General features: G+C 34.5%; 1 protein-coding gene across 3 annotated transcripts in view; it reads right to left on the minus strand.

The window, feature by feature from the left end:
- LOC129242947 (hemicentin-1) overlaps positions 1-22,294 on the minus strand; it is a 129,774-nt gene that overhangs the window by 93,050 nt on the left and 14,430 nt on the right. For all 3 annotated transcript variants that reach the window (XM_054879910.1, XM_054879908.1, XM_054879909.1), the window contains exons 4-8: positions 20,472-20,630; positions 17,942-18,018; positions 4,307-4,405; positions 3,713-3,872; positions 3,507-3,618 (exon numbers count right to left, since the gene is read on the minus strand). In XM_054879910.1, coding sequence (XP_054735885.1) covers positions 3,507-3,618; positions 3,713-3,872; positions 4,307-4,405; positions 17,942-18,018; positions 20,472-20,630 — 607 coding nt within the window. The remainder of the gene's footprint in view (positions 1-3,506; positions 3,619-3,712; positions 3,873-4,306; positions 4,406-17,941; positions 18,019-20,471; positions 20,631-22,294) is intronic.

Here is a 22,294-nt window from a genome sequence, read left to right on the forward strand (position 1 = left end):
CAGACAATCGGTGCAAGAAGTTGAAGTGCTACTGATTCAAAATGCATATTTCCCTTTGTTGTGCTTGTTGCTATTGTTGTTGTACTTCAACAATGCTACACTGTGCGGCCCTCAGTGCAGCTGTGACAGGCCAACAGCAGGAAGGATACGCCGAACGACTTGACTTATGAATTGGCGCTTGAAATAGGGAATATACCGAAATGAAGAAATGTTCTCAAGTTGACAGCTGGAACTGCGGAAGCAAGTTAGCAGGGCGTGCATATGACCCATCCAACGCAGGAAGCATACGAATGACTGCACTGCATTCGCATTTGTTTTCCAGTTTTCAAGCGAATCGCAAAACACTCCTCTTCCCACTTTTCCCTATTTTCTTTCTTTTGCCTCTGTGTCAGTGTCGCTTATTTTCTGGAACTATTCTCTCAACTATTTGAATATCTTACTCTTTGCCTGTTTGCATGCTTATGTGTGCGTATGTATATGTATGCTCTACACTTCGCAATCTACTCGCCGACACATGCGAGTGTGTGCCTTTGCATGCTTACCTACATACACACGCCGAAATCCAGCTTAAATGAGTTGTCGCATGTGTGCTGTTTGTTGGTCACGAACGGACTTATGTGGGACAGTCACATACGAAGTACCAGATATATTCTCATGCGGCACGTTTCTAAGACTCTAATCTACCTTTCATTTAATTTGCAAATGAAAATGAACTAGTTAAACCATAAATTGCAGAGATTTGGTGGACTTACACACGGCACACAAGCTTTTCATGAATTTATGGCAATTAGAAGCATTGGTCAGAAACTTGTCGAGATCTAAGGTTTCTCAGAAACTTGATATATCGTACGAAAAATTACGGCTACCGTCACTTTTTACGAGTCTAGTCACATGACTGGAGTTGGATCGGGGAATAAGTTAAATGGTCTTAATTTGATGAAGAACGTCGCAAATCACTTTTGAAGGAGTGTCGTGTCGTCAAACCAGTCATGAGTTGGCGAACAAAGTAAACTGCGATCATAAAACGATTCTCAATTACCTTCCTTCAATGGGATTTACCTAAACATTGGGAGCCTAGATGCCTCACGAGCTCATCGAAAAAAAATAAAGAAAGTGGCCTTCAAATTGCTTCTCAGCATCTCGCCCGCCATCGAGGAGAACGCGGTGATAAATGGAATCGTCATGCGAGATGAAAAATGGTGAGACATCAATATGAAGGAAAGAACGGAGTGCGTGGCTCCAGGAGATACGCCAAAACCGAGAGTCAAGTCGGACCTTTATTCAAAGAGAATCTTGATATGTGTTTGGTGGGACTGGAAGGGCATGGTGTACTGGAAAATGTTCGAAAAGAATGTCACGGGTAACAAGGAGCACCACATTGCCTAGGTACACCGCGTGAGTGAGGCTATTCGACTGAAAAGACCTGATCGATATGGTCAAACTATACCTCTTCAGGACAACGCCAGGTCCAATGATGCACAAGTCGTTAAAGCCGCACTCCAAGAGCTCGAGTGGGAGGTCTTTTAGCAATCGCCGTATTCACCGGATCTTGCACCGACCGATTACCAACTTTTCCGCTCCCTGCCGAACCATATGAAGGGCGTTTCCTTCGATAACAAAGAGGGCCTTAAAAAATGGCTTAACAACTTCTTTGACACCCGACCAGGCGATTTTTGACGGAATAGCATCCACAAATGGGTCGAGATGTGGGAAGAGGTTGTACACAGCAACAGCGAATATATAATTGATTAACTTATGATATAATTATTGTTTTTTGTTTAAATAAAAGTCTTCGGTAAAAACGCTATGAACTTATTCCCCGACCTAATACATAACATATACAGGGTGCTTTAAATTCGAGTTTATTTTTCAAATACACCTTTTGACTGGGCATCTATTAGCTGTTCATGGACATACCTGTGGTCACAGTGACTACATATCTAAGCCATTACAAACTTTTGCAATATTTGCAATCTTTTCGCTCAACATTTTTTTCTGTAATTTTTTATAAAATTATTTATGTTTATTATGCCACAAAAACCTTATACATCTATTTTGTATAGTTCTCGAGTGGAATCGCACCTTTTTATTTAGAGTTCTCAAGTTGTTTGAAAAAAAAAAAAACACCCTTCACCTATGAAGTAGACATGCAGCGCTATCACTGCCTTCCAGCGTTACGTATACGCACCGTCGCCCCATTCAAATGAAAAATAAAAAGATTTGTGTTGCTATTAGCGGCGCAACATCATGAGATAAATTGATTTCGCCATATTGTGTGTCGTCTGCAGTTAGCACCGCCGAATGTAACACAAACAAAAAGCAGCGTCTAATGCAATTTGAGTGTATATGGAAGTGAGTAAGAGGAAATTAATTGCGTGTAGTATGCGGAGGTGTGTGGTTACAGTTGGTTTGGTTTAATTGTGAGCTTGCATTTATTACGTAAGCGCGAGTTCGCGACGCCAATGCATGTTTATTATCACAAAAGCAAGCACATGCATGCCGATATACGAATATGTACCCAGTACCCAGTAACCAGTACGTATACGGCATGCTTGGGTGTGTTAGTGCGAGCGTGCGTGGGTATACATTAAAAATGTAACTGTTTTCATTGAACTGCCATTGTAGTGCTGATTTATGCAGTACGATGTCGCTAAGCTCTACTTATATTTCCCTCCTCCTGTACGCCTACCCCCTCATTCTTGCTGTTAACAGCATTTGCGTGCGTGTGCCTGTGTGCGCTTGTGTGCCTTTCATTAGACGTTGCCTGATTTGGCCATGTAATGCAAACAGTTTTGAACTATTTGCCTTTACTATTGGCGGCTGCATTAGTGCATTTACACATTTTCGATTGCCACAGCAGTACACTCAACCTGCCAATGTGTACATATTTCATTCATTTCTACTTCGATTTTGCTATTTGGTTTATTTGCGCCACTATCTCTGCGATATTCACAATGCTTTCTATGGTTTGCTTTCGATGCTTTTGTATTTGTTTTTAATTAGATTTTTGTTTACATTTGGAAATTTAGTTAAATTGGGTTGCACTTTGCAGCATTTGCCGAGTGTCATTGTCTCTCCATCTGAATGGCATTCTCTCAATGCTCAATGCTGACTGGCTTTTACTTTGATTGCGTTTGAATGTGCGTGTATGTGTGTATATGTGTGCACGCGTGATTTTACATATATGCATGTGCGTATATTCTACTCCACTCGCATTTGTTGCATTGTCCTTTTTTAGCGCAGCAGTGGGAAATTACTATCAATGAGCCCCTCTTCCATGGGGTTAGATTCGAAGGCAATTAAATATAGTCGTTGCAGGCTTTTATCGACTTGCATACTTGCACATAGCAGCAATCAAATGAAGAGTCAAGTTAAACGTAAATACGATGCTAGAGTGAGCGAGCGGCCTTACATTCAATACTCAACGTTTGCACTTATTTGCTTTTTTCTTTGATTTTTTTTGTAATTTAAAATACGAGTCTCTTATAAAAAGTTTGATGACTTACCACACGACTTGCGTGAGCGAAGCGGGATTTGCGACATATTCGCAGTTGAGCAGCACTGTGTCGCTGGTATTTACTGTAATCTCGGGCGGGCTAACCTTAACTACTGGTGGATCTGCAATAGAAGAGAAATTCGTTATATTAATATTACGTAGCTTGAAGTCAGGGATTGTGTTTTTGTTGGTGTTGTTGCTGTTGATGAAACTTACATAAAACTTCCAGTGTCAACGACGACGTGAATGGTTTTTCGCGGTTTATCTGCAGCACCACATTGTCCGCGTCGCACCGAAAATTCATGTCATTCTCGAAACGTGTCGCATTGAAGATAAGCTCCGACTGCGTGTGATACGTGCCATCGTCTTTTTCGAACTGTCAATATGCGGAACAAAAGCGAAAAGTGAGTTCAGTTCAAGCGAGGAAAATTAATTCATTTTTAGTTTATTTTTTTTCATTAGATTTTTTCGCTGTAGTAGCTTTGGGTTGGCTACGAAAAGAAGTTGAATTCAAACAGGACTTACTGGGATACACCTATACATATACAGATAAAGTGTACAGATTTAAGTACGAACAACGTTTTAAAAAAACTAAAAAAAGTCCGTTAATTTTTAAACTTTGGTCTGTATATTTCAAAATCGTCAAGTGTTCGGCGCTCTCACTGCTGATAAGGCAGATTTTAATTTCTCATTAATTTCTATTTTTTACTCACGCTTCACCCTTTTAACCCTTTGGCTTAACAGAGTTCTTGCGTGACTTCCCAAGGAGTAATGTTTTGAGTATTCTTCCAAATATCTTGCGTGACTTACCGCTTTTGTTCTTATTTCTGTCAAGTCATTCTCTTCCGGACTAATAATTGTGGAGGAATTGAACCACGTCAAATTAACGGCAGGTCGAGCGCCATGAATCTGAAAGTAAAAGGGTATAAATATTAAATGAAATATTCAGTAAGCATTTTCGTGCGCTTGAATAAATGATTAAATCGATAAATAAATATAAAGGCATGAAAAAAGTTAATTAAATATATTTGATAAAAATTAAGAACGCATTCGCATTTGTCTTTCTGTCATTTGAGCGTATGACGAAAATGCTGCTACTTGAAACTTTTTCACGTTCTGAATGATTTTAATTCGTCAAATTACATAATTTTTTTAACTTATTAAATAATCAATTTTCATAAATTTAATTTTATTATGCCTTTCACTGAAATTTATTAAAAAATGGGTCTTTAGATATAAATTCATATTATATGTAGTTAGGAATATCAAGCAAGCACTTCATATCTTGGGTTTCAAGTTTCCAAAAATTATGAAATATCCACTAAGGATTAAAGTTTTGATCAACATAGACAGAAATCGAAACTGCAGTGAAGAAGGAAAATGATGGATCTATTGGAAGGATGTAACAAAACTAGTGAACCAATTTTGCTTTTGAATAGTTTTTTACTTAATCAAAAAGAAACAAATGATTTTGAGTGATGGCAGTCTTTATTTTCCTTGTTCACTCTTCTCGGGCGCATAGGGCCTCGACAAGATTCAGTCTTGCGTTGGTTTCGTTAATATATTTTCATTTCTGACAGGGTAGGGGATTAGCCTGCCGCTACCAGTCCTAAGTAGTGGGAATGCCCACTACTCGTTGCTTAGGAACAACGCCTTCCTACTGCTTGAAGCACCATCTGTGTACCACATTTTTCTAGCTGAAGAATCACCCAGATGGTTGAGGACTTCGCTAAATTTGGTGTGTCTGCACTATTACCGCGATTGCGCGCTTTTTCTTGCTGGCGCCACTGCTGCAATGTGTAACTGTAGCTTTTTCTTTTGTTTTTTGCTTGTTTTAGCAGCCACAATGAAAGTAATGCGCTGACTTTTGTGCGGGAGTAAGAATTGGAAGGATAAGGTTGTTGTGGTTCAGGAATGAAATTATTATTACACGGTGCAACACTGAAAATACTCCTGATAAATTACACACTGTAGGTTGTTTATATGGTCGAATAATGCATAAAAATATTTTTGTTATATTTTTTGTACCCTCCAATTTTTATTTATTTATAAAAAACCGTTTTTTCAGACTTTGCGCGGTAATCTACGGATATCTCAGTCATTTTTTTACCGATTTTCAATATTTTATATGTTTTGAAAATGATATTGTCAGACCTTTCAAATGATGTACAACAAGTAATTATTCAAACTAGTTAGTTGTGATTTTTATTTGATTAAACCTGGAGAAAGTGCTTTTTTTTATCATTTTTTTAACTTTAACAATTTTTTATTGCATAATTTTACAACAAAATTAAAGATGTTTGTTAATATTCTTTGAGTGCATTTATTAGCGAAGAAATTAATGTATTACTTTCAATAATCGGACAAAAATTGCGTAAACTACGCTAGTTTTTCGTTAATAGAAAATATGGGCCATCATGTGTATTGCAGAGTCTACAATGTATTGGTCATACATTTTTTGTCAACTTCGAAAATTGGGATGAAGTTGTTCTGACTTGGAGTAAAAAGAACAATCTTTACTCCAAAAATATGTAGGTACTCTGTAAAAATAAATGAATATATGGAATAATACCGTTATTCTTCTTAGTATCAATAAACAACAATTTTTCATCGCGGTGGTTTTGTGTTTGTTTGTACCGTTAATTTGAGCACGAGTCAGAGCAATTCGTTACTACTTTTGCCGTTTCATTAGAACGCATTAGGAATTGAAGCTTTAACCCTGCAGTAGTCGCGCGGTCTACATATGTAATCCACCATTGTTAAATTTTAAATTTCTTGAAAATCGTGCATCGATTTCATCGGAGATTTTTGCTACTTGTAACTAACAAATTGAGAGTCACTCTCAGTTCTCCGCTGTTAATTGTCGCATGCAGTTGTGTCGCTGGAGGTTCGTGAAATTCATGGTCTACGTATGTATGCCGCGCGACCGATTACGTAAGTATTTTAAATTAGGTTTTATGCTAATAGCTAGTTATACTTTGTAAATAAAAGTGGACTTTAGGCATAATTTTTCATTTTACAATTTTGTGAAACTTTTCTTATAATATTTACATATGTATGCTACTCTGCTGAAATGACTTTGGACGAACAACTCTTGTCCTTCAGAGGGCGTTGTTCTTTTTGGCAGTATATTCCAAATAAACCTGCTAAGTATGGACTGAAAGTTTTTGCACTTGTAGATGTTCATTACCCATACACCTATAACATAGAAATTTACGCCGGCCAACAACCCGAAGGTCCATTTCGGTTAAGCGACGAGAGATTTGATATAGTGATGAGAATGGTGCAACCAATTTTGAATAGACATATCAATATTACTATGGACAATTGGTTTTCCTCTCTGAAAATAGCAAAGCAATGATTTGATAATGGAATTACAATGGTTGCTACCGTTCGAAAAGATAAAAGAGAAGTTCCCCGGGAATTTAGAATTGCCTCTAACAATATGCTCCTCAAAATCACTCACTCTCCATATACTCTGGTTTCTTATGTACCAAAAGCCAACAAAGTAGTAATAGCCATGTCTACAATGCACAACGATACAGGGATTGATTCTGACACCGGAGATCAACGAAAGCCGGAAATAATATATTAACATACTATAATCGCACTAAAAATGGCGTTGATCTGGTTGACAAGATGTGTTCTCTTTATGACGTATCTAGGAATTCGAGAAGGTGGCCGCTGACTAAGTTCTATAATCTTGTAAACCTCAATGCTCTCAACGCATTATGCATTTACACAGCAAACAGTAACTATGAATCTGTCAAAAGGCGTGATTTTCTCATAGACTTAGCCTTGTCTTGGATGAAACCACTGGCTCACCAAAGATTAACACTTACCACGCTACCTAGAACACTGACATTTAAAATAAAAGACTTCTTGGATCTTCCACAAGTTGTAAGTCATCAAGGTCCAACGCACAATAACTACGTCGGTCGTTGCTACGATTGTGGAAAGGCCCGTAATAAAAGCACCCGTAAAGTGTGTAACGTTTGCAATAAATTCATTTGTCCTGATCATTCCAAGACTGTATGTTCGTCATGTTTCGAAAACAATTAAAACATCTCAATTATCTTCTGGTTATTTTATATATATTTTATACTTTTGTGAAGTATCTTAATTTTTTGTTAAAAAATGAAGTTTTGGTTTTTATTTATTTTATGTAAGAACAGAAAGTTTATTTATGTTATTTTTGATTAATATTAATCAATTAAACAATAACAAGAATACTTAAAACAAAAGCAATGGAAGAATTAAATATTTATCTTTTGTATTTTTAATTTTAAAATGGATTACATATGTAGACCGCGCGACCAATTACGTCAGTTTCAGGGGCGCGACTACTGTAGGGTTAAAGTGCATTTATGTGTTCCCTGAGTACAACTTTTAATTTAAATCGTTTTTTAAGTAAATAAATATCAATATGCCACGCGATTCAAAACTTACCGAATTAGAGAGAGGTAAAATTACTGCGTGGGAGGAGGAGGGTCTCTGCGCCTCAGAAATCGCAAAATTATGTAGAAACACGTAAACCTTTCATTTGTAATTTATGATAAATTGTCATTGTCAAACATTTATTGTCAATACATAAAGAATGCAGTGATTTTTCCAAGTAAATAATCATTAAAGACAAAAACTATGGTTCCACAAACGGATAGATATTCAAGGCATTTTTTTCTATTTAGGGAAAACTAGCGTAGTTATCGCAATTTTTATCCGATTATTGAAAGTGATACATTAATTTCTTCATTAATAAATGCACTCAAAGAATATTAACAAACATCTTTAATTTTGTTGTAAAATTATGCAATAAAAAATTGTTAAAGTTAAAAAAATTATAAAAAAAATCACTTTCTCCAGGTTTAATCAAATAAAAATCACAACTAACTAGTTTGAATAATTACTTGTTGTACATCATTTGAAAGGTCTGACAATATCATTTTCAAAACATATTTTTTATTTTTTTATGAGAAATTAGGAAAGTATGGTAGGTAAGTTTGAAAAAGTGCGAGGAGGGTGCTTTACGTGGGATTCGAACCCACAACCTCTGGAGTGGCAGGCTAGTGCACTGACTTTAGACTTAGAGGCCGTCTTGCATATGTACATTTTCTTAATTATTTTCCTCAGCAGAGCATATCAATTTTGTTTGTCTTTCACATATTGGGCATCATTTAAAACTTTTTAGAAGTTTTTTCCTTAAAAGGTGTGAAAAATGTGCTCACCCACTTTTTGGCATATATTCATAGGATTCCAAGTAGCAAATCGAACAAGTTGAGAACTAGCGCAGAGCTATCTCTTTAGAGCATGGTACTGACTCTCATGCTATCGCACAAATGCTTTAATCTCTACTTTTACACGGTGATATTCCACAAATTGTAATTATCAAGATTTGCAAGGCCTTGGAAGGCATTGGAAGGCATTGGCTTGAATATTTAATGGCGTCCTCCGCTTTTTACCGCTTTTTGTTTCTAATTTTCGAGGTAACGGCGTTTGAGAATTGACCCTGGGTTCATTGAGAGCTCCTTTAGTAGCATTTGTACATTAAAAATTATGAAATCGAAAACCATTTAAGTCATAGTCTATAGAAAATCAGTGAGGCAGAAAAATAATCCAATATATCTCATTTTATTTTAATTTTTTTAATTCTTTTTTTTTCGTTTCAAAGAAATTTGCTTAAATTTTAATATTTTTGTAGTTAACTCTGGGAGGTTTAAAGCTACACTACTGAAATTTCTTAGGGCTACTTTCTAATACAGCCGGAGTTATTTCTGCAAATCATCGAAGACGAGTTTTTCTAGCATATTTAGTAGGTTGTTTCTAAATGAGCTCCCAGTGGCCCAAGACCCATTTTCCAATACCGTTATCTCGATAGCTAAAACCAAACGGAAAAAACGAAGGACGCTACTGCATTTAGAAGGCCCTATATAAGTCAAATAAACTATGAAAGCTGTTGTCCGAAAAAAAGTTGAAAATTCGGGCGCAGTATTACTGGGGTTTTCATTGAATTAGAAAGAAAAGGAAAGCTCTAACTTAGCTCACGTTTGTGTCTCCAATCGTAACTGAGTAGAATATTGGCGCAACGTGAATCAAATTATCCAGATTATAACTTTAACTAAGGATTATTAAAGCCGCAATGCCTTTTAAGGTAGCATTAAATAGGATCTGTGGTATGCCGGGTTCTTCGTGAGCCGTTTATGACTTTTTATGGTGATACTATTTTTTTAATTTGTTATTCCTTTTCTCTCACATGGCTACATGATAACTTGCAAAAATGGTATACATATGGATCCAAAATGTTCCTGAAGACGTTCCAGAGGGTAAGAGCAGGAATAGTGAGGCCTAGACCACATACATCCTTAATTTACCACATTTAACATATGGAGCTTTTCACCATAATGGAAATAGTGGAAATCATATCCAAAAGAGAGTTTGAAAAAGTAAAAATTAAAGTACTTTCGGACAGCCAATCACTCCTCAAAGCCTTAAATAGCTTTACGTTTAATTCAAAATTCCTTATAGAGTGCAAAAATGCACGCAAACAACTGGCGCCTCTCAACTAGGTCTCACTGATTTGGGTACCAGGACATGAGAAGCTCGAAGGAAACGAGTAAGGAGACTTTTATGTCCAAAGTGAGACGGAAGAGCCATTTATTTGACGAATCCCATTTTTCGTTTTTAGTCAAAACAACCTAAAGCAAGAAACCAAAAAATGGGTCCAAACTTGAGAACGGCACAAATGGCTTTAATCACTTCAAAAAGTTCCTGAACTTTAATACCAACACAGCAAAATCTGTTCTAACGCCCGACAAAAAGGGCCTCAGGTTACTGTGTGGAGCACTTACAGGCCACTTTCCCTGCAAAAAACATTTCAATACAATAGCATTATCTAGCACTAATTTATGCAGGTTCTGTTGTGATGAAGAGTACTTCATTGAACACTAAATCACACATTGTTTGGCATTAAGTCACAGAATCCTGGGCTCTTACCTAGTAGAGAACTCAGACTTACAAATGTCTCTCCAAAAGAACAGGTTCGAATCCTCGCTTTACTAAATAAGTAAAATTAAGAGTTTAGGGGCGCACAATAGATCAATCAGGTCGCACTGCATAAAGGCCTTAGCCTAACCCGTACAACCATTACCATTACCATATACGAAAAGGAGCTACTATTTTAATGTACAAGAAAATACTATTTAGACTGAAAACTGACTAATTTTATTTCAGTCTGCATTAGTTTTACACTTAGTCGGGGAGTTTTAGGAAATGTATATTATATCATACAATTTGCTTTTCAAAGGCATAGAGTTCGTTTTGAGTAGATTGACCTTTCTGTAGGAAGAAAAAATATAAAGTTTCCAAAATGGTGCATTTTTAGTGAAATTGAAACCATAATAAGCAACTGATGGTTTTGACACACTGACGTTCTAAAAAGTATGGCGCCAGAAATTTGTCTTAATAATTCATATTTCCCCCCACAGGCTTTTCATAGCAATGAACTAACAAAAACGCTGCCTGCTCCTATTATAATTAAGTTCGTAATTATATGCCTAACACACACACACATGCAAATTTCACAAAAGTTAATTGCATATTAGTTTCTGTTATTGCCCCTAAATACCCATTCCGAAAAAAAAATAATGCCAGTGATTGAATGCAAAACCAATTAGCATCATTTCCAGCTGAAATATATTGACTTGGGGTTATGCTGCAAGTTTATATTACAGAAACCATAAATTGTCATTTAAAGTGTATGCCTACGTATATCTACACATACATAAACGTTAGCTGAGAAATCAAGGTAAAAAAAAGCTGTGACGATACAATTGATTTACCCAGGTTTACAAAACGCGATTAAAGTTGCAGTGAAAATGAATTTGCCGCAGATAACTTGACACGAATACAACGAGCGTAGTACATAACTTTGTAGAACAATGACCGAGTGATGTGACAATATTTCATATTAGTATTATTCACATGTATGCGCATTCTGTCAAAAAAGTGCCGCGAATTGGACAGTAAAAATCAGAATAATTGGGCTATGCAGCAGCCATAAAAATGACAAAATAGTGAGTACAATAGGGTTAATACTGGAAACTAATTAATGCTGTACTTTGCTCCGTTATCGCAGCGTATTTTCGTCTGAGAGGACTGCTACTGAAATTTTTGGGCAAATATTTTTGTGCAATGTTTTAACCCTCCATCGACTCTGTAAACTTCTTATTTTTCAAATTTTCTAAAATAAGTGTCAAAATGAACCACAGGGGTAGGAAATATGGACTTAAAATGTTACACAAAAATGTGCGCCATTAAATTTTATTATAGACTCTTGAAGACAATACTAATGGCAAATGTAGTTTTATACGACTTTTTTTCAAATAATTCAGATCAACCGGAGCCTACTTAAATTAGACAAATTTCAAGAAACAGTAAACAAATTGTGACGCTAGTCCAACAGTGTTATTATCATGCAAAAGGAAGAATATTTGTTATAAAAGCTAATACAATTAACCCTCTAAAAATATCCATTTCAATTATATTTTTCATTATTTCTAAAAAAAATATAATTTCAACTTCCATAATTTAACATTCAAGCAGTAGCTAATAAAAAACTAACATCACCAATTCGATTTGCCTTCAAGGTAGGACGCTTCTGAATTAATATTCTATAAATACCAGTGAGTGGGAGTAGTACAACCTATCATTTGAATAGTCTTCAAATGCATTTTCCATAATTGATTTCAGTTTAAGCCTTTAATTCCTTTCAAGTTTTCTATCGCTCGAAAAACGCTTGCTTCAGAGTAGTGGTTTGTGTTTTGGAAAGAGAAAAACGGCAGCCGGACCTATACGAAAAACCATATGTTGGCCAAACGATGATATTTATTTAGTTCTTGGACAGGAATTCATTCACTCTGATGGCCTGGTGAGATAGTTATTTAGGTAGATAAGTCGGGTGGCTGCAAATATGGCACACTTAGACCTGTCGTAGGTCCGTTGTGATGCCACTGGAACTTCTGCTTACACTAAGGGATCCCTTTAAACTATCCTATGGCTTTTATGAACGAGCTTAACTTCGTTAGTTTGCGCTATGTCCGCTACATCTGTTAGAAATGCACTATCAAGCGTGTAAAGTCTTCTTATAGCTAACCATTCGCACTCACAAAAGAGATGTTTAATACTTTCCTCCTCTTCTATATTATAACAGCTCCTACAATAGTCGTAGTATGTCGTGGTTACCTATTAGATATTGACCGGTTAAGACACCTATCAAAGTTCTTGTCTTCTCTGTGTTGAGTTTTAGCTGACATTATGAACCACCACTGTTGAGCTATGACCAGGTCAATTTGCTTAATTCACATTTTGTTAGGTATTGCCATTTTGAATTTACTAATAATAGTCAGTCTGTCTATCAGTAATTTACAAGTGGCTATGGGTATGGGTGTCAACGCTTTATCCAATTGAATAGTGTGGGTTGTACCTTTTCTGCCAAGTTCATCTGCTGCAGAGTTTCCTGCAATATTTCTATGACCTGGCACCCAAATGAGGCTTACATCGAACTACTGGGATAAGTCGCTTAGGAGTTTGTTAAATCCCATGACTGTTTTTGACGAGTGCATTTTGGACTATTGCGCTGTTATTGCTACCTGGCTGTCTGAGTAAATGACGACATTTATGGTGGATAAGAATGTATGGTGACTCATTGTAAAGAAAAATTGAAGTGTTTTTTTCCACACACCTGCCTTTTTTCAATAATGGGTTACTCTGAAGCGCTTCATACCACCCAAATAATATTTTGGTTTTACTGCTAACCGTTTCTATATTAATTTTTTTAAACTTTATTTATTTTTTGTTTTTTTTTTTTATTTTTTTTTTCGTTTTCGTTTTCATTTTTATTTTTTTATTTATCTTATTTTTATTTCTTTCCTGTTTTTTGAATTTCGAAACACATATCCAAAGCTATTTTTAACGATCGATTCCTGGTACTTATTTGGCAGAACGTACGTTTGTATGTTTGTATACACGCACAGGAATTTTGGAGCAACAAAAACTTAGCAGGCATTATGACATAATAAATTCATAAATTCTATTCATATATTTCTGCGTATACTATTTATGTATACGTACCGTTAGCGTCAAAATAAAGTGCAAACCACATATTTATAAATTTTAACTGTTTATTTATTAATTTTGAAATTTCAATTATTTTTTAATAAAACTATAGTTCATACTGCAAAAAAGAAAAACGTATAACGTAAAATTTCGAGCTTTGAATAAAATTTGGAAAAATTCTGCAAATTTCCATCAAAATATCAAATTTTTTTCGTAGAATGTTTAGAAAAATTTCAGGTATGCAGTTTTATAGATGAATAATTTTTGGTATAAGAAACTTGAACAGGCGGTTAAAAAATTGTGTTGATTTTTTTTTAATTAAATGGATAAAATTCACAAGAAACCGTTTAATAGCTCATTAAATTTTAATATAATAAAGTGAAAGTTTGACTTAAATTTTAGTAATATATAAGAAAGTGAAAGTTTCATGTCGCTGGAAAATCCTGCTTTCTTCATATCACAAAGCTACGAAATCGGTTTTTTTATTGCGAAGTTTAATCCATTTATGTTTTGGCATACCTTTTTACTCAATAAAAAAAGTGATTTTGTGCAGTGGAAATCTTTATTTCGACCATTAGGTGTTCCACTGCTTGTCTGATTGTCTTCTGATAGGGTGATTCATTTTGTGCCACCTTAAAGTAATACAATTAGAGAGTAGGTCGTTTTTCACTTAAAGTTAGGAAATATTAAAAACATTCGTATACCTATCTTCGAAAATCACAAAATTTGGCTGATTCGTTCAGGACATACGTTATGTAGAGAAAATGCGCGACTACGTCAATGAAAAAAATTATTAAAAATAAACGAGCACTTTGAACCAATTAAACTTGTTTTCCTTGTTCACTACTCTCGTTTGGTTTCGTTAATCTATTTTTGCTTTCTGGCAGGGTAAGTGATTAGTCTGCCGCTACAACGCCATTTTATTGCTTTCTGGAAGAAGGATCGCACAGATGGTTGAGGACTTCGGTAAATTTGGTATGTTTGCGCTATTATCGCGATTGCCCGCTTCCTCTTGCTGGCGCCACTGATGCAATGTGTAACTGTGTGTGTTTTTTTTTTGTTTTAGCAGTCACAATGCAAATAATGCGATGACTATTGTGCGATGACTAAGGATGGAAAGAATAAGTTTTTTCTGGGCTTGAGGAATGAAATATGGTTTTTTTTTTCTTTTTATGAGATATTTTTTTTTTTTAAGAAACAGGGAAGGTAGGTAAATTTGGAAAAGTGCGAGGACTGTGCTTTGAGTGAGATTCGAACCCATAATCTCTTACTTACGCTAGCCTACCGAGGCCGAGGCCAATTCAATATTACACTTTATTGCACTTAAATTCAATAGGCTATAAAACGGCGTAGCCAATTTTCTTTTTTCAAATTCAGATGAAATAAATTTTTTTAATTTTGATGAAAATTTGTGCTAGGTTTGAAACTTGCATTAGTACGCGCTTTAATAGATTAAACAGTATTTTTCTAAAAAAAAATATTTTTAATTAAAAAATAAACAAATAAATAATCAAAACTTGTCAAAATGTTGAGGTGCTATATGTTTTCCCACAGCTGTATATATCCACATATATATATGCTTGCTTATCGCAAATATTGATGCATATAAGTATGTAGTTATACAAAACTACTTTTCAAAAATCACCACGTTCTCAGGAAGCTTGTAGCCGATAATTAGTGCTTGCCAATACTTTATTGTAACAAGTTCAAACGTTGATAATTCTATTAAAGTGCCAATCTATCGGGCAACAGTTGCACTGACACATTTTCACAAAAACATACCTATATGTATGTACATATATGTTAGTGCGACCGTTCACTTCCACCTTCACAGTTCATTTAAGCTTGTTAAAATTTTCATGAAGAAAAATCAAAGTAATAATTGGTAGTTAATTATTGGCAATTATCTCACGGCATTTAGAGGCATTCAACAGCATGTGCTGGTGCACCTAACAGTCTTAGTATGTATTCTCATACACAAATGCACAATTTTCATATACGTATATAGTTAAGAGGTATGTGGAGTGGAAGGGAAGGTATCTAGGTAGTGATTAGGTTGCGTACAAGACAGCAAACTGAACAGCAAAACAGTTGATTGAAAATGCTTTGAATCGATTTTTGACGAAAATGCAGACAATTATAAACTATTTGTATGTACGCATAACTATACACAGGCCATAAAGTATCTAATACTTTCAATGGATATACAGGTTAATTAAAAAGTGAAAAAAGTAAAAAAAAAAACACAAGAATAACAAAAAACAAAAAATTTAAATATTGTAAAATAAAAACAAAAAATAAATAAATAAGAAAATATCAAATAAAAATATAAACGTCATAAAGCAAAAACAAAGCAAAAAAAATTGCAAAAACTAAAAATATGTAAAATAAAAATAAAAGAATTTAAATTTTAACGTGAAATTACTTTCTTTTTTAATTAATATAATCTCTCCTCAACGCACTTGTACGAGGGTTGCTACTTATATTTATGGCCTAGGATACTTCTAGTGTGTCAGGCGCAAGTTCTGCTAAATATTGTAAGCAAAAAAGCTTCTTCAAACGACGAGGTCGGAACTCTAAAGAAGTCGTAGTCACAAAGAAGTGGCTGATTCAGCATATGGTGGCTGTTCAAGCAATTCGTACTTTAATTCATTCAATTAAGCCGACTTGTTAAAGATCTGCTTGGACATCTGCATTTTTGTGACAGAAAATTATTTTTTATTCTTCTGAAAACCAGACCTTTTCTAGCCACTTTTTTCATTAATCTAATTCGAAAACATGCAGTAATATTCAGAGTTGATGTTTTACCAGGTTGGCGCATGACTACTATTTGGTAAGGTCTGGTGTCGAAACTTACTGTGTGCATGACGAACAAATAGCAAATAAAGCAAATAAAATATTCTCGGCCTAGCATCCAACAAAGGTTATACGAGCCAATTATATACATGCATAGTTTCATATAATTGTCCCCTGTTGCCCCTTCTCTACGCCATCGTCCTTGATGACGTCATGAGCCAACTGACCCTGCACAAAAAAGGCATCGTATGGAGTTTCACCAGACATCTTGAGGACCTCATGAGACGGTGCAGAAACAACAGCACAGAACTGTTCATGATGGAAGAGTCTTGTCGAGGCCCTATGCTCCCGAGAGGATTGAACAAGGAAAAAAAAAATAGTTGCATATAACTATTTTACCTTTTTGAAGCAAATCTACCGCTTTTGCACCTGTTCTAAAACCTTTTTTACTGATACTTTAATTTCACTTCTTTTAAAATATCATAATTAGCCTCAATGAACTGTAAACGTTTCAGTTTAAGATCATGGTGGTGGATTTAAACCTCTTCATCGGCTCTTCAAATTACGTTGAGACTTTTTTTTTTAATCATTTTTTCTGGAATTGTTAACTGACGAATGCGGCATGAGCTTCCTGAAGCGCTATCTCATAAGTAATTCCTCCTTTGAGATCCCTCCGATATTAGAAATTTTATGCCTCGTGAAACTCCGCCGAAAAATTGTACGAGCTTCAAGCTTTTTTATACGCATTGAAAATTTTTCAACTCTCAATATTTTCATTTAGAAACCATTTAAGTTAATAACAATATTTGTTAAAAATTAAAAAAATAATAATTTTTCGCTTGCAGATAATTTGAATTCCAGTCATGAATTTTGTTTGCGCATAAATTACGTTAAACTATGAAAAACATAAAAATAAAATATTAAAAAAATTTGAATTTTCGCTGTAATCATTGATTAATTAATACCAATGTTGCATTTCATTTAAGAAAGTTTTTACTTAATAATTTTTTACTTAAAAAATAATTTTCTACTTAAAAAAAATCACTAAAATTCTCTAAAAACTGCTAAAAACTTCATTGCAGAGATTAAAGAACTTCATGTTTTAACTCTTGAATCGCGTCAGACTGGTTGCCGTAATAGTTTTTCTCAACAGCGTCTCACAAAAAAATTATAAGATTTAATCACATCGCAGCCTCTAGGCGGCCAATTGACATCACACTTACGGCTGTTTTTCAGCTCTCGAAGCCCTTTAGGGGCTTTCAATAAACAAGAACCATTTCCGGGCTTTCATTCCGGGCGCGCCTTTTGCGGGCTTTCAATAAAGCAGAACCCTTCCCAAACCAAAGGCCACTCAATTTACAAATACCCAACCATAAACTTAATTTGTTCACACTATGCCATTTTAGCTGGCAAAGCCAAACTGATCGAAAATTAAACTTCAAATTCCAAACGTTAGATGCGCCACCCTGTATAAGTAGTACTTGTATGCGTACTAGTTAATAGTCGAATGTAAATTAACTGCAATTGCAAAATACTTACATCACATGTCAGCACGACTTTGCTGCCCTGCACCGTATGATGCTCCACGCCATTGATGGATATGCTCGTTGGACGCACTGCAAATGACATGAAATAGAACAAGAGAATGCAAAATAAAGTAAATCAGCATAATAGAATGGCATAAAGAATGCTAAAAATGCACAACAATGCTTCAGGTGAAAAACGGCGGCCAATTGCTTTCATTACAATGAAAAATTGAAAAATAAATGCTCGGCAATGTTGGCAATTATATTGTGTCACCGAAGGTATCTTCCTCCCACCCTGGCTAGCGGCAAAGTTTTCATCGCTTTGCTCCTTTTACTTTGCTCTACGTTTTTCTTTTTTTTGTGCCTACATAATTAATAACATCAATTTAGATGGCATCTAACTTTTTTGCGACCCTTTTCAAACAGCTCCAACGTGTTCGAATAGTGAACGAAGGCAAGAAAAAAAACGAAAAAATGGGTAGAGCAGAGTGAAATAAAATGGCTTTTAGCGTGCATACATTTACACACACACACATAGCTACATGCGGGTGTATTGCTATTGCTCCTGTTATATTACACACACACATGCACGAGTATACGTTAATGCCACCCTGCTCTACATCAGTCGATTACAATGCAAAAAGGCATCAATCAATTTTCCTGGCAGCTTAGCTCCTTTTTTCCTTTGCCTTCGTCCAATTACTCTTAAGTATTTAATGCTATTGTTCTAATTCCTGGTTTTTTTACTCTTCTGCTTCTATGCGTGTATGTGTGAATGTATGTATGCAATACTTTTTATATTATAATGAAGTGGTTTTTGGATTTTGTAGCAAGGGCAAGTTTTACTTTGCTTGAGGTTCAAGCGCTTAATTAGCCAATACTTCAGTTTTCTGTATAAAAACAAACAAAAAACTTGGTTTAGTTGGTGCTTTATTTTTTAACCAGTGCCGCTATTTCATCAAATTTAAGTTGACTGACTGCGAAAATCGGTGTGACATTTTTGTGCCTCCATTTAATTAATTACAGTAATTGGTGTCGTGACCTCTTCAATTTGCGCATTGATGTAAGCAAATACGTCGAAAAAGAGAAAAACAAAAAAGTCGTAAATGACATTTACAACATTAAACACCAGTCGTTTTAAGGTATGAGTGCTACTACTGGGAGGTAAAAAACACAAAAAAACGAAAAACAAAAAAAAAACAACAAAAAAAAAAAACGAAAAAAAAAGATGAAAAAGTTCAAGAATTTTTTTTTAGGAGGTTAAAAATATCAAAAAAAAAAATGTTTCAATAGCTAAAAAATGGGAATTTATCGTGTCATATTCGGGCGTAAATGAAATTCTTTTATTTTAATGCCGATTGCTTTAGTAGCTTTAAAGAGGTCGTGAAAGTTGAGCCAATGCAGAAAATCTCATGTTTAGCTAAGTCTGAGGCATGAAATACCATAAATAGTAGGGTGTGGAAATTGTGAAGCAACCATCTTTAGTCAATAATTCACTAGCAAAATGGCGAATATTAAAAAAAAAAATTAAAAAACAAATGGTTCTTTTTTCGCAGCCGCATTTCTGCTTCCAAAAAAAATTTTTTAAATAAATTTTTAATATATAATTTTCACTTAATTTTTGAAAATATTACCTTCGTTCTGTTGATAAAATATTTATAAATTGTTCATGTAGTTTAAATTTTGTTATCATTTGTGTTGATTTTTTTAAGAAAAAAATTGCTTTTAGAAGTACTTTTATTTATAGAGTTCGAGTTTTTGAGGATTTTCTGTGTTAAAAACTAAATTTATTTAAAAAATTTGATTTCTTGAGGATTTTTTTTTTAACTAATTTTATTTATAAAAAACTCGATTTATTGTTTTAAAAATTAATTTTATTTATAAAAGAAAGATTTCTTGAATATGTTCTGTTTTAAAAACTAATTTATTTATATAAAACTTTTTAAAAAAAAAATTTGTTTTAAAAACTAATTTTATTGATAAAAACTTCGATTTCTTCAGGTTTTTTTTGTTTAAAAACAATTTTATTTATACAGAATTCGACTTCTTGACTTTTTTTTTATTTTAAAAACAAATTTTATTTATAAAAATCTCCATTGTTTTAGGATTTTTTGTTTCTAAAACTAGTTTTGTTTATGCAAACTCGATTTTTTCGTTTTAAAAACTAATTTTATTTATAAAAAGTTAAATTTTTTTAGAATTTTTTATTTTAATAAACTAATTTTATTTAAAAAAACTTGACTTTTTAAAGATTTTTTGTTTTAAAAACTAATTTTATTTCTAAAAAATTCGATTTGTTGAGAATTTTTTGTTTAAAAAACTAATTTTATTTATAAAAAACTCGATTTGTTGAAAATTTCTTGTTTTAAAAACAAATTTATTTATGAGGACTTCGGTTTCGTGGGGATTTTTTGTTTTAAAAACAAATTATTATTATTATTATTATTTACAAAAAATACGATTTTTTTTAGGATTTTTAGTTTTAACAAGTAGTTTTAATGTATGGGTCTATCTACTTGTATATGCCTATCTCGAAAGCTTACCTTGCAAATCGACGCGAAATTTGTTGATTATTTTATTCGGTAAAGCCGCTGACTCAACGTGGCATTCAATGTCGCGCGCCAGATCGTCCCTTGACAATTCGAGTGTTAATCCCAGTGTGGCAGTAAAGAGGCCATCTGTCTCGACATACGAGGCGGAATCTGTTAAAAGGGTAAAATGAAGAAAAGCGTTAATAAAATTATGTAATCGTATACTCTAGAAAAGTATAATTGATACCAAAATTATTTGTATTGTAATAAATTTACGAAGCCATAAATTCACGTTAAGTTAGTTTGAAACGCATTGATTACACAGGCATATTTAGAATGGGATGCCGCAAATTCTAGCATAGCCATATTCTTAATTTATTCAAGTCTCTCAGAAACTCAAAAAAATGTATGCTGATAAAACGCCGTCTTCTCCTCCAGAGCTTGAAACATTCGCTAAGCAGCCCCTTAAGTATTTCAGCTTTTCTTCGCTCCTGTAGCTGTAGAGAAGTTTTTAAAATGACAATGAATGCATTCTCATTTTTGCGGAATTGTTACGTTTTCATGGGAATTGAGGACTTCATTAAAAGGCTTCATTGGAGGAAAAGCGAAAATTCTAAAAATCAAATCAAGCAGAGAACCACTCGTGCAAACAGCACCTTCCTTAGGCTCAATAGGCAAAGTGGAGTGCAAAGGCCTTTTTGAATGAAATAAAATAGAAAAACTGCATTCTCTAACCTCTGAACCAAGTATTTATAGTCTACTAAACATCAGCAAGCCGAACGCCAGTGCTCCTTATTTCGTGTAAAAATAATTTGGATTTTCCTCGTCTTATAAATAAATAAATAAAAAAATAAATAAAGAAAATATTCTATTAAATCATAGGAAATTTGGCCTTTGCCTACATGGGATAATTTGGTTTTTGAGGTTTTGCAGCGAAGATTCTTTGGACAAATGATGAAACTTTTGGTCTTGATTATGGTGGTTATGACTACAAAGTCCAACAATTTTAGAAAAATGACACTCAACACTATTAGAATTTCAATGAATTTAGGTAGATCTCGTGTTCACTGATTCACAGAGGAGTGTTAGTATTTACTCTATATGTTCTGGGATAATTATGAATATTTGTTCCAGACCATTTCCTCACAGACATGAGTATTCGAATCATTGAGTAAGCAATATGAAACCGTGTGGAGCTCATCAAATTACCTTCCCATCGATCAACTCCAACCACTGGATAAGTGCGTTTTTGGCCCAAGGACGACAGAGCAGGACAAACATTTGATTATCCTTGGTAAAACAAAAAATGGGATTGAAGGCTTCTCCTTTGCAGCCTTCCGTGATGAAACGAATTTTCAGTATTTGGTATAAAATAAAAGTGGACAACCTTGATAAAGGCTTCAAGTCAACTGGGCTCTTCCCAGTTGATGAAAGTAAGATGCTCGCACATCTCTTTGATCCATATGATCTGGCTCAGCACAAACAACGGAAAGTCACCATGTAGCAAAATATTCAATTACAAATGCACAATCAGAACGATGAAAAAGAAAATAGAAATCATGACCATGCGCCATCCTCCAGTAAACAGCGGAATGATAACTACCTAATATACCAGGAGAAATAATTCCCTCAGAATATTCTATTGAGGCTACATGGCTACATTGGGTTTGAGTATTGAACGACCGAACGCAGACTAAAGTATATCTGGGAACGCCGTGCGTGGGATTAGGAGTGTGGATCAGAACAAAACTGATTTTATTTTTGTGCAGTGAATGGAGAAACTGGAAGCGGCCAAACATAGCAGGAATTTACCAGCCACAACTGAAGGCAATGCA

The sequence above is a fragment of the Anastrepha obliqua genome, chromosome 3 (assembly GCF_027943255.1).
Source record: "Anastrepha obliqua isolate idAnaObli1 chromosome 3, idAnaObli1_1.0, whole genome shotgun sequence".
Taxonomy (NCBI): domain Eukaryota; kingdom Metazoa; phylum Arthropoda; class Insecta; order Diptera; family Tephritidae; genus Anastrepha; species Anastrepha obliqua.